This window comes from Artemia franciscana, chromosome 9, assembly GCF_032884065.1.
Source record: "Artemia franciscana chromosome 9, ASM3288406v1, whole genome shotgun sequence".
NCBI lineage: Eukaryota > Metazoa > Arthropoda > Branchiopoda > Anostraca > Artemiidae > Artemia > Artemia franciscana.
This window is the reverse complement of record NC_088871.1, coordinates 4,451,139-4,465,448: the sequence shown is the minus strand read 5'-3', so window position 1 is coordinate 4,465,448 and position 14,310 is coordinate 4,451,139. Positions and strand designations below refer to the sequence as shown.

The 14,310-nt window shown below is 35.8% G+C and overlaps 1 protein-coding gene and 1 long non-coding RNA gene across 2 annotated transcripts in view; one reads left to right on the top strand and one right to left on the bottom strand.

Annotated features, from left to right (window-relative positions):
- The window catches only part of LOC136030916 (uncharacterized), a 145,656-nt gene that overhangs the window by 113,616 nt on the left and 17,730 nt on the right, over positions 1–14,310 (bottom strand). The window contains exon 2 of the long non-coding RNA XR_010618391.1: positions 7,485–7,580. This is a non-coding gene — a long non-coding RNA (uncharacterized LOC136030916). The remainder of the gene's footprint in view (positions 1–7,484; positions 7,581–14,310) is intronic.
- The window catches only part of LOC136030914 (GATA-binding factor A-like), a 69,370-nt gene that overhangs the window by 49,223 nt on the left and 5,837 nt on the right, over positions 1–14,310 (top strand). The window contains exons 3-4 of the mRNA XM_065710020.1: positions 3,881–4,044; positions 10,656–10,914. Coding sequence (XP_065566092.1) covers positions 3,881–4,044; positions 10,656–10,914 — 423 coding nt within the window. The remainder of the gene's footprint in view (positions 1–3,880; positions 4,045–10,655; positions 10,915–14,310) is intronic.

Here is a 14,310-nt window from a genome sequence, read left to right as displayed (position 1 = left end):
AAAGGTCACTTTGCTCCATAGGTAGCACTGATGATTCTTTCTTTTGTCACCACTGGAACATCATAGAAAGCTGTTTAAGCACTCATCTGAAATTTAATTTCTAGATCTAGGTGCTTCTGAAAATTCGACTTGATATCACCATTATAAGGTGACATATAGCACCAAAAAAACGGAACTTTAGATGCTATTTGCAGAATGGAAAGGCTGGGAAGAAGAAAAAGGCTACCATGATAATCTCCATTACTGAAAAACCTAAACATAAGGTTCACAGCCCACTCTCTAGTAAATTTCCCTCCCAGCCCCCTTAATATTTTCATAAAACGTTTACTGACTAACATAACTAACAGACCTCTGTAAGAAATTTTTAAATGAATTGAATTTCTCCGCCCTGTTAACAGAGGCGCCATTTGGGCCAAATCTTGGGGTGGGCATGGGGCATTTGACAGAACTTGAGACTTTTATTATGAATCTAACCTACTTTCAAAGTTTACAATGATTAATAACAAATAGCGCAATTACCCCAAGGGTTGTCAGGTAATTACGTTCTTTGGCTAATAGGCGTGCAGTTAGTTCAAATCATTTGAACAGAATGGATTATGTTGGACATAATGGATAATTATGGCCGGAAAAGGGCCCTTTTTGGTGGAAGCTTGGGCCCCCCTGGAAAATCTGGGGTGGGCATTTGCCCATTCAAGTCATGATGTGTCAAATAAGCAAATTTAATTGAGTTAAGAAATTCCGGCGTTAATTCAATTGATTCTTCCTGCTAATGCATCAATGAATCATAGCTTTTATAGGATTTGCTTTCTTCTGTGACTCGTTGTGATTCTCACTGTTGTTTCTCTTCTAACCATAGATTTCAGTTACGATTCAATGTATTCATTGTGATATTGGTGGCAACAAGTCTTTTAGCCGCAGATCCCATTTGCTCATCATTTTCCTGCATTATTACCTCCAACTTTTTCCTATGCCTTTTACTTTAGATGCTCGGATTCATTCAAAATAATGTGTATATCCCATGACGTCGTAGAAACAAAAAAACTCTTTTCACAGCCTTCACCCAATCGTGATATTTTTGCTTTAACTGTTCTAACAATCAGGAATGTTCCTTTTAAGAGTCAGTTGTGTCAGATTTTTTAATTTTAATTTAGTTTAATTTAATTTTAGTTCGTCTTTCCCGTTTATCAATAAAAGGCTCATAACGCTTAATCAGCAAGTTCCTTCGTTCGATTGTAACTTTGCTTTGTGTTCTAACCGTTCAAGCACGCTAAACCCATGCGCTTCTTCATTCCTTTGATAGTTTTGCATTGTCTTCTAACAGCAGGTTTCATTTTGCAACGTTCTTCTTTATAACTACATAAAAAAAACTAGTTTTTTAACTGAAAGTAAGGAGCGACATTAAAGCTTAAAACGAACAGAAATTACTCCGTATATGAAATGGCTTGTCCCCTCCGCAATCCCTTGCTCTTTACGCTAAAGTTATTAATTGTTTTAAAAAGCAGAATTGTGGCAAAGAGTCAAACTTTAGCGTAAAGAGCGAAGGATTGATGGGTAAGACTAAACTTGATTAAACTTATATATTTAAAATCAGCATTAAAATGCGATTCTTTTGATGTAGCTATTAATATCAAAACTCAATTTTTTAGAGTTTTGGTTGCTATTAAGCCGGGTCGCTCCTTAGCCTACTACAGTTCGTTACCACGAACTGTTTGATTCAATGTGATTTGTTGCTGTTTCTTGTTAAATACCTTTCTCTTTCAAACAGTTCGTGGTAACGAGCTGTTTGAAGGAGCGATCCGGCTTAATAGTTAACAAAACTTTAAAAAGATGAGAGTTTTATACTAATAGATACGTCAAAAGAATCGGATTTTTATGCTGATTTAAAATATATAAGTTTCATCTAATTTAGTCTTACTTATCAAAAGTTGCTAACCTGAGATAATTTGCCTTATTTTGAAAAATAGGGGGAAACACCTCCTAAAAGTCATAGAATCTTAACGAAAATCACACCATCACATTCAGCGCATCAGAGAACCCTACTGTAGAATTTCAAGCTTCTATCTACAAAAATGTGGAATTTTGTATTTTTGCCAGAAGACCGGTCACGGGTGCGTGTTTATTTGTTTTTGTTTTTTTTTTTCTTTTCCCCAGGGGTGATTGTATCGACCCAGTGGTCCTAGAATGTTGCGAGAGGGCTCATTCTAACGGAAATTAGAAGTTCTAATGCCCTTTTACGTGACCAGCAAAGTGACCAATCTTCGCTCTCCGTGTCAATTAAATAAAAAAAAACAAGTTTTTTTTTTAACTGAAAGTAAAGAGCAATATTAAAACTAAAAACGAACAAAAATTACTCCGTATATAAAAGGGGCTGTTCCCTCCTTAGCGCCCCGCTCTTTACGCTAAGTTTTTTGCTGTTTTAAAAAGTAGAGTTGAGATAAAGAGTCAAACTTTGGCGTAAAGAGCGGGGCATTGAGGAGGGAACATCCCCTTTCATATACGGAGTAATTTCTGTTCGTTTTAAGTTTTAACATCGCTCCTTACATTCAGTTTAAAAAAACTTTTTTATTTTTATTTAATTGACACAGAGAGCGAAGATGAAACTTAAAACGAACATAATTATTGTTTCACAGTTTATCTAACATATATCTGCAATATTGGTTCAAATAAACTGAGTCGTAATAACACCCGAATTTGTAGAATTCTGAAAAGCTAATGCTTTACTAAAAGCACAAGATCCACACAACAAAAGGCGATCAGGGGCAGAAAAGTCCTCAGTTAACCTGTAGAAAGACGTTACTCAGGGTGTGGCCTATGTTTGTTCCGTAACTTATTCATAAAGCTCTCAATAATCTTTCACCGGTCATGAAGTCGGTAAATTTTAGTTTTACAATTTTAATTCCCACAAAACCTTAACTAAGACCAGTTTTCAGTAAAGTGCAAGGTTTCAGGCTTCTATGGGTTGGGTAAACATTAGGAGTCAGTTTATTTGGACCAATATTGCAGATATCTGTTGCATAAACTGCGAAGCAATACTTTCGTTCGTTTTAAGTTTCATCTTCACTCTTTATTTCGACCAGAAAAACAACGGAATATTCCTCCATTGCACCAGTAAGAATTCTTGAAGATTTGTTTATTGAAAACGAAAATAGAAACTCAGGTCTGCAAATTTCTGTCTGCTAAACCAGCAAAAAAAATACATGAATATATCCTTAAGTCTGGATCTACTACTACTACTACTACTACTAATAACTCACTGCAGCACCAAGCCGCCTGAGGCCGACACAGCCACGCACGCTCCTCCTCCAACCTAATCTATTTAAAGCCTCCCTCTTTACACCCTCCCAGGAAGTTCCCATTTCCTTTAAATCTCCTCCCAACCCAGACAAGGACGACCTGTTTTCCGTGTAGCCCCATACGGTTGGCCAAAAAGGACAATCTTCGGTAATCCGTCATCCCTCATCCGTAGAACGTGGCCTAGCCATCTCAACCTTTCTTTCATTATAGCCCCAGAAAGCGGGATTGAACCACACTTTTCGTACAACCTACTGTTTGAAATACGGTCAGTCAGTCTGGATCATCTCTTATAAATTTAGGAAAACTAGAAACAGAGCTCGGCCCCCTCAAATCAGAATCCTGACATGCCCAGAAGAAGAAAATTTACCTCAAACAGAGCACTAATAAACTTTCAGTTGTAGTGCCAGCCAAGCACACAAAAAGCATTCTGACAGATATGTTTCAGTTACGGAGTAATTAATCTCACAAACGACCCGCAAAACACTTTTCAGTTCCACTTCGAATTACCTAAACGCTGCCTAATAGCATGAAAAATACAATACTAAATCGTAATTCGGACTTTTTTTTATTTTTCTCTTTGTTTTAGACGAAATGGGCTATGAAGAAGGAAAAGAATGTGTTAACTGCGGAGCTATATCAACACCATTATGGCGCCGCGATGGAACGGGTCACTACCTCTGTAATGCATGTGGGCTGTACCATCGGATGAACGGGCTTAATAGACCTCTTCTTAAGCCTCCAAGGAGATTGGTGAGTAAACTTCTGATATGTATAATCTTTAACTAAACAAAAGAATAATATCTATATTTGACACAACTAAAGAAATAAAAGAGCTGAAAAACTGTAACGTTGTAATTATTATGAAAACGAATGATCTGAAACTATAAGAACTGGGGAATAATGATAAAAATGAATCAAAATAAAGAAAAATATAAGGGGAAAAGACTAGCAAATAAATCCCTCTGGAAACCTTCAAAAGTGAAAGCTGGAAAAATTATAAATTTAAGTAGTTTAAGGTCTTGGTATAGAACCAACAAATGCCCATCAAACAGTTTTTGGTAACGAACTGTAAGTAAGGAGCGACCCGGCTCAATAGTGACCGAAACTCTAAGAAACGAGATTTTGATACTAATAGATACATTAAAAGAATCGGATCTTTATGCGGAGGTTTAGTCCTACTCATCAAAAGCCTGAGAAAGTTTACCCATTTTCGAAAAAAGGAAAAACACCCCCTAAAAGTTATAAAATCTTATTTAAGTTCACATCATCAGATTCAGCGTATCAAAAAACCCTATTGTTGAGGTTTCAAGCTCCTATATGCAAAAATATACGTAATAATTTCTGTTCGTTTTAAGTTTTAGTGTTGCTCCTTACTTTCAGTTGAAAAAATTCGTTTTTTTTAATTTAACAATAAAATAAAGCAGAAGAAATATATCTGAAATAAGCAATATATTCTAAGAAAAAAGAAAATATAGTTTGCAAATACGAAAAATGAAAACAAGAAAAATTACAGAATAGAATAGAATAATTTTAGAGTAGACATAGAATGACTCGAAGCTGTTCCATAGTACGACATGATTACATCTCGTGTGGATCTTATTCTGAAAAGATACTGCTACTACTTGCAACTCACCGTAGCCCTAAGCCACCTGTGGCCAACACAGCTGTGCACGCTCCTCCTCCATCCCAATCTATTCAAAGCCTCACTCTTTACACCCTCCCAGGAAGTTCTCATTTCCTTTCAATTATTCTTTATGACATCTTTTCACCCCAGACGAGGACGACCTACTTTCCGTTTAGTCCTAGACGGTTGGCCGGAAAGGACAATCTTCGGCAATCTGTCATCCTTATTCCGCAGAACGTGCCCTAGCCATCTCAACCTTTCTTTAATTGTAGCCCTAGAAAGCGGGATTGAATCATGTTTTTCTTACAGCCTACTGTTTAAAATACGGTCAGTCAGCCGGGTATCCACAACAATGTGTAAGCAATTTCTCTGGAAAACATCTAGTATATCTCCATCCGCTTTTCGGAGTGCCCATGCTTCAGAGCCATATTTGACCACTGTCATCACTGTACCTTCCAATATTCTAATCTTTGTTTAAAGATTTATCTTCCTATTCTTTCAAACTTTCTTAACTGTGAAAAACGCCCTTAGCCTTGGATATTCTAAACTAACATCTTCACTGCTCCCACTGTCTTTGCTAATAATACTACCAAGGTAAGTGAAGCTGTCCATCTGATCAATCTTTTCGTTACCCAATGTCACCTTTTCATCTTCACTTATTCCTAACCATAGTGACTTAGTCTTCTTAACATTAGTTTTTAAATCTATTCTAGCACATTGAACTCGCAAAACCTCTAAAGGACAATCTTCAGCAATATGTCATCCTTCATCCTCAGAACGTGCCCAAACCATCCCAACCTTTCTTTAATTATAGCCCTAGAAGGCGGGATTGAACCACATTTTTCTTACAGCTTACTGTTTGAAATACGGTCAGTCAGCCGGGTATCCACGAAAATTCGTAAACAATTTCTCTGGAAAACATCTAATAAATCTTCATCCGTTTTTCGGAGCGCCCATTCTTCACAGCCCTATTTGATCACTGTCATCACCGTACCTTCCAATATTCTAATCTTGGTTTGCAGATTTACCTTCCTATTTTCAAACTTTCTTAACTGTGAAAAACGCCCTTAGCCTTGGATATTCTAAACTAACATATTCACTGCTCCCACTGTCTTTACTAATAATACTACCAAGGTAAGTGAAACTGTCCACGTGGTCAATCTTTTCGTTACCCACAGTCACCTTTTCATCTTCACTTATTCCTTACCATAGTGACTTAGTCTTCTTAACATTCATTTCAAGATCTATTCTAGCACCTTGAATTCGCAAAACCTCTAAAAGTTCATTCATTTTGCTCACACTTTCATCTAGGATGCTTAAATCATCAGAACAATCTAATTCCAGGAGGGTTTTTCTCCCTATTTGATTCCGTGTTCTCCCATTGCCTTTCCTGTGCTCCTTAAGACAAAGTCTATCAAAATGATCCATTTGAAAGGGGATAGAACACAACCCTGCTTAGCTCTTGATTTAATATAAAATTAACTGCTAGCCCCATTGCCTACCTTAACCGCGGTAGTATACACTTCAATGTTTTTGTCTGGTATACCACACAAGGATAAGACCTTTTCTACAGTTCTTCTATCAACAGAATCGAACGCTTGCTCATACTCTATAAAACTGAGGACCAAAGGTGCTTAACAACTAAGGAACTTCTCATTTATTGTCTTAAGAGTGAAAATTTTGTCGAGACATCATCAACCTTTTCTAAAATCACACTGTTCTTCTCTTAAAACTTTGTCTACAGCATCTCTCAGTCTAAAAAGTTTCATATTACAACGTAATTTTCTACCTACAGAGACAAGACTAATGGCTCGATAATTACGACACTCACTCTTATCACCTTTCTTATAGTATGGTTTAATTAAGTTTTTCCTTTTTAGTTTTTCACATTCAAGATATCACAAAACTTTTTCGTTTTCCTCTGTATCTTTTCCTACAACTGTTTGTCGGTTTAGCACATTCTCAAAATGTTCCACCCATCTCTCTTTAACTCTTTCCTTACCACTAATTGCGGCCCCATTCCTATCTTTATTTGGGACAAGTCCGCATTCACTACTCCTCCCTCTCAATTTATTAACATGCCAACAAAATATTTCACTATTATGCCGTCTAGCTGCATCTTCCAGATCCTCGGCAATTTAATGCATGGGCTCCACTTCACACCTCTTCAGTTCATATATTAATACTTTCTGCGCTTTCTTTACATTCCTTTTGTTTTCATATGATCTATCACTCAGATAATTTTTGTACAAGCCCCTTCTCCTCTCTATTAAACATAAAGGTTTTACTAATATTCTTAGCTACAGTCCTATCTTTCTTCCCTAAGAAAGGCAATCAGCAACTTCACAAATTGTTTTTCTAAAATTATTTCAACCATATTCCACGTTGTCAAATTTTAAATTCTCAAGTTTAATGAGGTTTTCTGAGAAAATTCCAAAGCCAAAAATATTTCGGGGCCAAAGGATTCGACTTTCTCCTTTAATGATTTTTTTGCACTTTCTCCTTTATGTTTTCTTTTTAAGTTTCGGATTTCCACAAAAAAATAGTCATTAAGAGCATTAAATACCTTAAACATCATTTTGAGAGCCTCAACGTCGGCTGACTGTCTCAAAGGAAAAGGGTCGATTAGCAAATTCTCCAAGGGGTCTGCTTATCACTGAAACTGATTAAGAGTTTATTATTTGATTATTAAAATTGATTGAAAAAACAAAACATAATTGTGTCGGCAAAGTTTTCGATCAAAGCGGGTAGGTACTACGGAAAATTTCATTCGAGGTTATTTTCGACATTTTTCTAGCAGGCATACTAGAACGGTTTTTAGGGACAACCCTTCCCTGAATTTATAAAAAGAAATTTCTCATCTGTTTAATCACAAAAACAAAATTTACACTTCCTAAAGATATAGGTTTCAATAAAACTAAATACATCCATCTCCGGCACAAAACAAGAGAAGTAACAAGGTTTTTCTAAGATTCCAGGGAAAGTAGATGTCGGCTTTTAGTTTTCTGCCGTTTTTTGGACTGCTTCTACAAGCTCTACAAGTTATGAAAAGACCTCCAAATCCACTCTAAACAGCTTGGCTATACAAACTAAAAAAGCCTATAATGAACGAGATGGTTCTGATTCTCTATGGTAAAATTTAAAAAAAAACAAGTTTTTTAAACTGAAAGTAAGGAGCAACATTAAAACTTAAAACGAAAAGAAATTATTGCGTGGATGAAGGGGGTTGTCAACACCTCACTCTTTACGCTAAAGTTTAAATTTTGCCCCAATTCTTTAAAAACGACTCCTGAAACACAAGGGCCGTTTAATTAGAACAATAGGAAGTACTTTTTTAAAGTACTAAAAACCTATAGCGTAAAGAGGGCAATCCCCTTCATACACTTAATAATTTCTGTTCGTTTTAAGTTTTAATGTTGGTCCTTACTGTCAGCTGGAAAAACTTGTTTCTTTTTAATTTAGTACAAAGGAGAAACCAAGACGCATATTAGGTTCATAAGCGATGACAGAATGGGAATGATCGGAGTTTGAAAAAGCAGAGAGTGTAAACAGTGACACGAGGCTAGATCTATTCAATTAATAAAATAAAAAAAAAACAAGTTTTTCTAGCTGAAAGTCAGGAGCGACATTAAAACTTAAAACGAACAGGAATTACTTCGTATATGAAAGGGGCTGCTTCCTCATCAACGCCCCGCTCTTTACGCTAAAGTTTGACTCTTTCTCTCAACTCTACTTTTTAAAACAGTAAAAAACTTTAGCGTAAAGAGCGGGGCGTTGATGAGGAAGCAGCCCCTTTCATATACGAAATAATTTCTGTTTGTTTTAAGTTTTAATGTCGCTCCTTACTTTCAGCTAGAAAAACTTGTTTGTTTTTTTTTATTTAATTTCTGAACGTTTTCGAATTAATGTATGTTTTGATTTTGGCTCTCCACAGAGGAATAATATAACACGAAATTTGCAAGTTTTTTTGGCTAAATGGCTTTCTCATAGTTTTGATCGAATGATTTTGAGAAAAAAAGGAACGGTGGAGGATGCCTAGTTGCCCTGCGATTTTTTAGTTACTTAAAAAGGCAACTAGAACTTTAATTTTTTACGAATGTTTTTATTAGTAAAAGATATACATAACTTATAAATTAGCTTACGTAACGGACTTTTGTAATATCATGTTTTTATTACATATATGAGGGGTTCACCCCCTCGTCAGTACCTCGCTCTTTACACTATAGATTAAATTTTGTCCCAATTCATTAAGAATGACCCCTGAATCACAAAAGCCGTAGAATAAATGGTTGAAATCACTAAAAACACTCTGGCGTAAAGAGCGAGGTATTAGGAGGAGGTGAGCCCCTCATATGCGTAATAATTTCTGTTCGTTTTAATTTTTAATGCTGCTCCTCGCTTCAAGTTGAAAAAACTTTTCATATTTATTTTTTATGTTTTTTTTTTAAATAATGCTAGAAAATCCTGCGCTCCCTTCATGGAAATTTTCTTCCCCCATGACAAATTCTTCGATGGAAAGTTTCCCCAAAATATCCCCCTCTTGTCAACCCCTCCCCCCAACCAAAAATCCCCCTGAAAACGTCTATACACTTCCCAATAAGCCTTACTATATGTAAGCACTGGTTAAAGTTTGTAACTTGTAGCCCCTCCCACGGGGACTGTAGGGGAGTAAGTCGTCCCCAAAGATATAGTTATAAGGTTTTTCGACTACACTGAATAAAATGGCCATCTCAGAATTTTGATCCATTGACTTTGGGAAAACAATTAGCGTGGGAGGAGGCCTAGGTGCCCTCCAATTTTTTGGTCACTTAAAAAGAGCACTAGAACTTTTCATTTCCGTTAGAATGAGCCCTCTCGCAAGATTCTAGGACCACTGGGTCGATACAATCACCCCTGAGAAAAAAACAACAAAAAAACAAACAAACAAACAAATAAACACGCATCCGTAATCTGCCTTCTGGCAAAAAATACAAAATTCCACATTTTTGTAGATAGGAGATTGAAACTTCTATAATAGGGTTCTCTGATACGCTGAATCTGATGGTGTGATCTTCGTTAAGATTCTATGACTTTTAGGGGGTGTTTTCCCCTATTTTCTAAAATAAGGCAAATTTTCTCAGTCTCGTAACTTTTGATGGGTAAGACTAAACTTGATGAAGCTTATATATTGAATATCAGCATTAAAATGCGATTCTTTTGATGTAGCTATTGGTATCAAAATTCCATTTTTTAGAGTTTTGGTTACTATTGAGCCGGGTCGCTCCTTACTACAGTTCGTTACCACGAACTGTTTGATTGAGTCCCCTAAAGTGTATTCGCATAGATTATACAGAACAACATCTATTTCTTTTACTTAGTCATTCTTTATCAGCCGACAAAACATAGGAAATTGGGTCAATATTCTTAGCACCGATTTGAGTAAGGTGAACATTGTTGTCTAAAGATCTAAAATCTTTCGCAAAATATGTATATTAGGCTTGGGTCGCCATTGGGCCTATATGTCGTAGCTCTGTAGGGGTCTAAAATCCTAGTCAACAGAACATTATGTACACTAGGACACCATGCATTGCAACCCGTCGAAGAGACTCAAGATTTCCGAAAGGTCCCCCCCATAAAATTAAAATAATACATGGTTCCTGAGATGCTACTTACGAATCCCCTCAGTAACAATCCACTTTTTTATACAACAAACCACGTCTAATCCTTAGATTCATCAATATAAAGGTTTTTTTAATAGACCGCTTCTCGTCGACTTGGCCTGTGCTGCACAAACTGTGGCACGTCAACTACCACTTTATGGCGGAGGAATAATGAGGGAGAGCCAGTTTGTAATGCGTGTGGTCTGTATTACAAATTACATGGTGTACACAGACCCTTGGCAATGAGAAAAGATGGCATACAGACCAGAAAAAGAAAGCCTAAAAGTGGTTCTAGTGCACAAGAAAATGAACTGAGTGCTATTAAAGAAGAAAAGTCTCGCAGCAGCACCCCAGCAGGTAGGCTCCTTTCCCCATGCTCACTATTATAGTCAATATATAATGTCTAGGAACAAGGCATAAAGCTTCAGATTTTAAGACTAAAATTCGAGTATGCACAGTGAATTGAACACTTTTTTTGTTAGCTCCCTGACTTGTGTGTTTTCCTCTTGTCGCATAAATCTTTTCGTTTTGAGACCTATTTTTTGAACACTTTCGAATCTTCAATTAATTCCGAATTTTATCGGTATAAATACTTCATATAGAAGTGAAATGATACAACATCAAAATTGATGGCAAAGCGGGAGCTATGCCGCAGATAATTGAGGAGCTATAGGCAAGAAGGAAATATGCAAGAGGGGGTAGATTATGAACCTAGTGTTAATGGTTTTAAACACTCTCAACTTGAATCTCCAAAAAAATGCAACATATTTACTCCAAATGATAAAATTGAAAGTTGAAAGAAAACATCAACATCTGGTTAGGTATGGTAGAAAGAAAACATTGTTCGAAATGTCTTCCAGTGCCAACAATTTTATAACTGAGAGAAATCTTTCTAAAATCGTTTATTATATTGCACATCACTTAAAAGCACTAGAAACACAGTTCTGTACATATTTTATGTTCAATGTTGATTTTAAAAATTAACTTGGATTCAAAAGCTCTTCTAGATTGCCCTAAGTGAGATTGATAACCGGTCAAAAAGATTTTCTAAAATCATTCTGTTCTTCTCTTAAAACTTTGTCTACAGCATCTCTCAGTCTAAAAAGTATCATATTCCTAAGTTATTTGTAACCTACACAGACCAGGCTAATACCTCGATAATTACGACACTCACTCCTATCATCTTTCTTTTACAGTGATTTAATTAAAGTTTTCCTAAAATTGTTAGGAACTTCTCCTTTTTCAAAAATCATATTCATAATATTCAGTAACTTATTTCTTATCTCAGAGCCACCATATTTAAGAAACTCACTTACCACGCTATCAGCACCTGGAGCCTTATAATTTTTTAATCCTTTTAGTACTGTCGCTAAATCTTCCTCACAATTCTAGTGAGGAAGTCGATAATTCTAGATGTTGATAATTTGATAACTCAATATCGCTAATTCTAGATCACATGGATGATCTATCACTCGGATAATTCTTGTACAAGCCTCTTCTTCTCTCTATTAAACTTTTTTTTTAAGATAACATTCCTAGCTGCGGTCTTAACTTTCTTCCCTAAGACACCATCAGCAACTTCACAAATTGTTTTTCTAAAATTATTCCAACCATCTTCCACATTGTCAAATTTAAAACTCTCAAGTTTAGCATTCAACTGTTCCTGGAAAGTTTCTTTCAAATTCTCATCCTGGAGTCTACCAACATCATAACTTCCTGGGAGGTAGTTACCCTTCTAAAATTTCCCTTCCCTCCCAAGTATTGTCCCTTCGAGAATACTAGATGGTGATTTTAACTGTTGACATTCATTAATAACAGCATTCCTATACACCCTAGTATCTTGTATTGATCCTGCTATTCTTCGGTTTACTATAACATAATCAATAAGGTTCGCTGTCTTACCATCACGTGAATATAATGTCAACTAATGGGCCATTTTATGACCAAACGCCGTATTGTTTATAACTGGATTGCACAAAATTGCTACAAAATTGCACAAGTCTGTAGACATTACTGATTTCTTTCCCTACACTAAATTTACCTAGGGTAAGATACCATTTATCCCTATTTCTACTGACCTGGGCGTTAAAATCTCCTAGTGAAAACACCATATTTTACCTGGGACCCTGTCTATAACTGTAAGTAAAATTCATCTGAGTCACTAGTATCTCCGTCAGTCGGTTCGTCAGGAGCACATACTGCTATAACTGATACCCTGATATTTTTAGTCATGAAATGAGCAATTAGTATTCTATTATTAATACCTTCCCAGCCTAAACAAGATTTAGCATCTTCCTTATTCATCATGGGCCCAACTCCCTGTCTATGTACCCCATCCTCCCTGTCTGGGTAAATAAATTCTATATCACCAAATTTCATGCTTCCCACCCCTGGGACATGAAGTATCTGAAACTCCTAATCAGTCCAGTTCGAATCGTCTGAATTTGTCAGTCGAAATATCCGTACGATAGTCAATTTTAAGGTCGTCACATTCCAAGTTCCAATTTTCATGTTCTTTAAATCATTTAAATTATTTTTAGCCTCAAGAAAAGCCAATGGGGCCATGAATGAAAAAGTTTAAGAAGCTCTGTTCTATAAGAAGTCCCTGGTCTAAAAAAAAACCATCGAATATAGATATATAATAATTTTACAATGTGCCCACATCAGTCTTTACTTAGGCAGCGCATTTTTACTGCCTATGATAGCCAAATTTATCTTATGCATAAATAAGAAAAAAAAAATTAGATTTTGTCAGTCATGTGTCAGCCCAAAAATCTCGATCATCCAAGAGTTCTATTACTATCTACCTTAGTTTTGCTCTAGGATGGATGAAAGTGCTATAGATTATCTATTAACAAGTGAAGATAACATCTCTTTTTTATATTAAATAAAAAAAAACAAGTTTTTTTAACTGAAAGTAAGGAGCAACATTAAAACTTAAAACGAACGGAAGTTATTTCGTATATGAAAGGGACTGTTCCCTCCTCAAAGCACCGCTCTTTACGCTAAAGTTTGACTCTTTCTCTCAAATCTACTTTTTAAAACAGTGAAAAACTTAATGAAACTTATATATTTTAAATCAGTATAAAAATCCGATTCTTTTGGATCAAAAGTATCGAAATTCCATTTTTTAAAGATTCGTTTACTATTGAGCCGGATCGCTCCTTACTACAGTTCATTACCACGAGCTGTTTGAAATGCTGAAAAGGCCTATGCGAGCTTTACCTTTCACTCAGACTATCTGTCTTGGCTTTTTCTACAGTTAGGCAAGGCTTGCTGGCAATTTGATTTTAATTCAAAATCCCTGAAATAACCGAAAAAACGGAAACTAACCTACAAAAATCAATTCCGGATGTTAAATTTTTCCTATAAAAAAAAGAATAGAAAGGAAATTTTAGAGTGGACACACTAGCGCTTCTAAAGCACATATGACAACACACTTATTAAAAGCAAGCCCCAGTGTTTTTTTCCGTGGTCACTTCTGAAACTCTGGGGGGGGGATTCGTTTGATTGGAAGTTCTATTTCTCTTTGTCAGATTCGAAAGCACATTGGAATATTAAGCCCAGAATTAAAATATTTAATTACAATAGGTATTTTGAGGCTGTGATAAATTTATTTGATAAATTTTACTTCAATTTATTAATTTGCTTATTAATTTAATTTTAGTTTTACTTATTAATTTATTTGATAACATTTCTACTGATAAATTTGAGACGTCGAAATCATAGGCCATTGAAAATCTTAAAATTAAT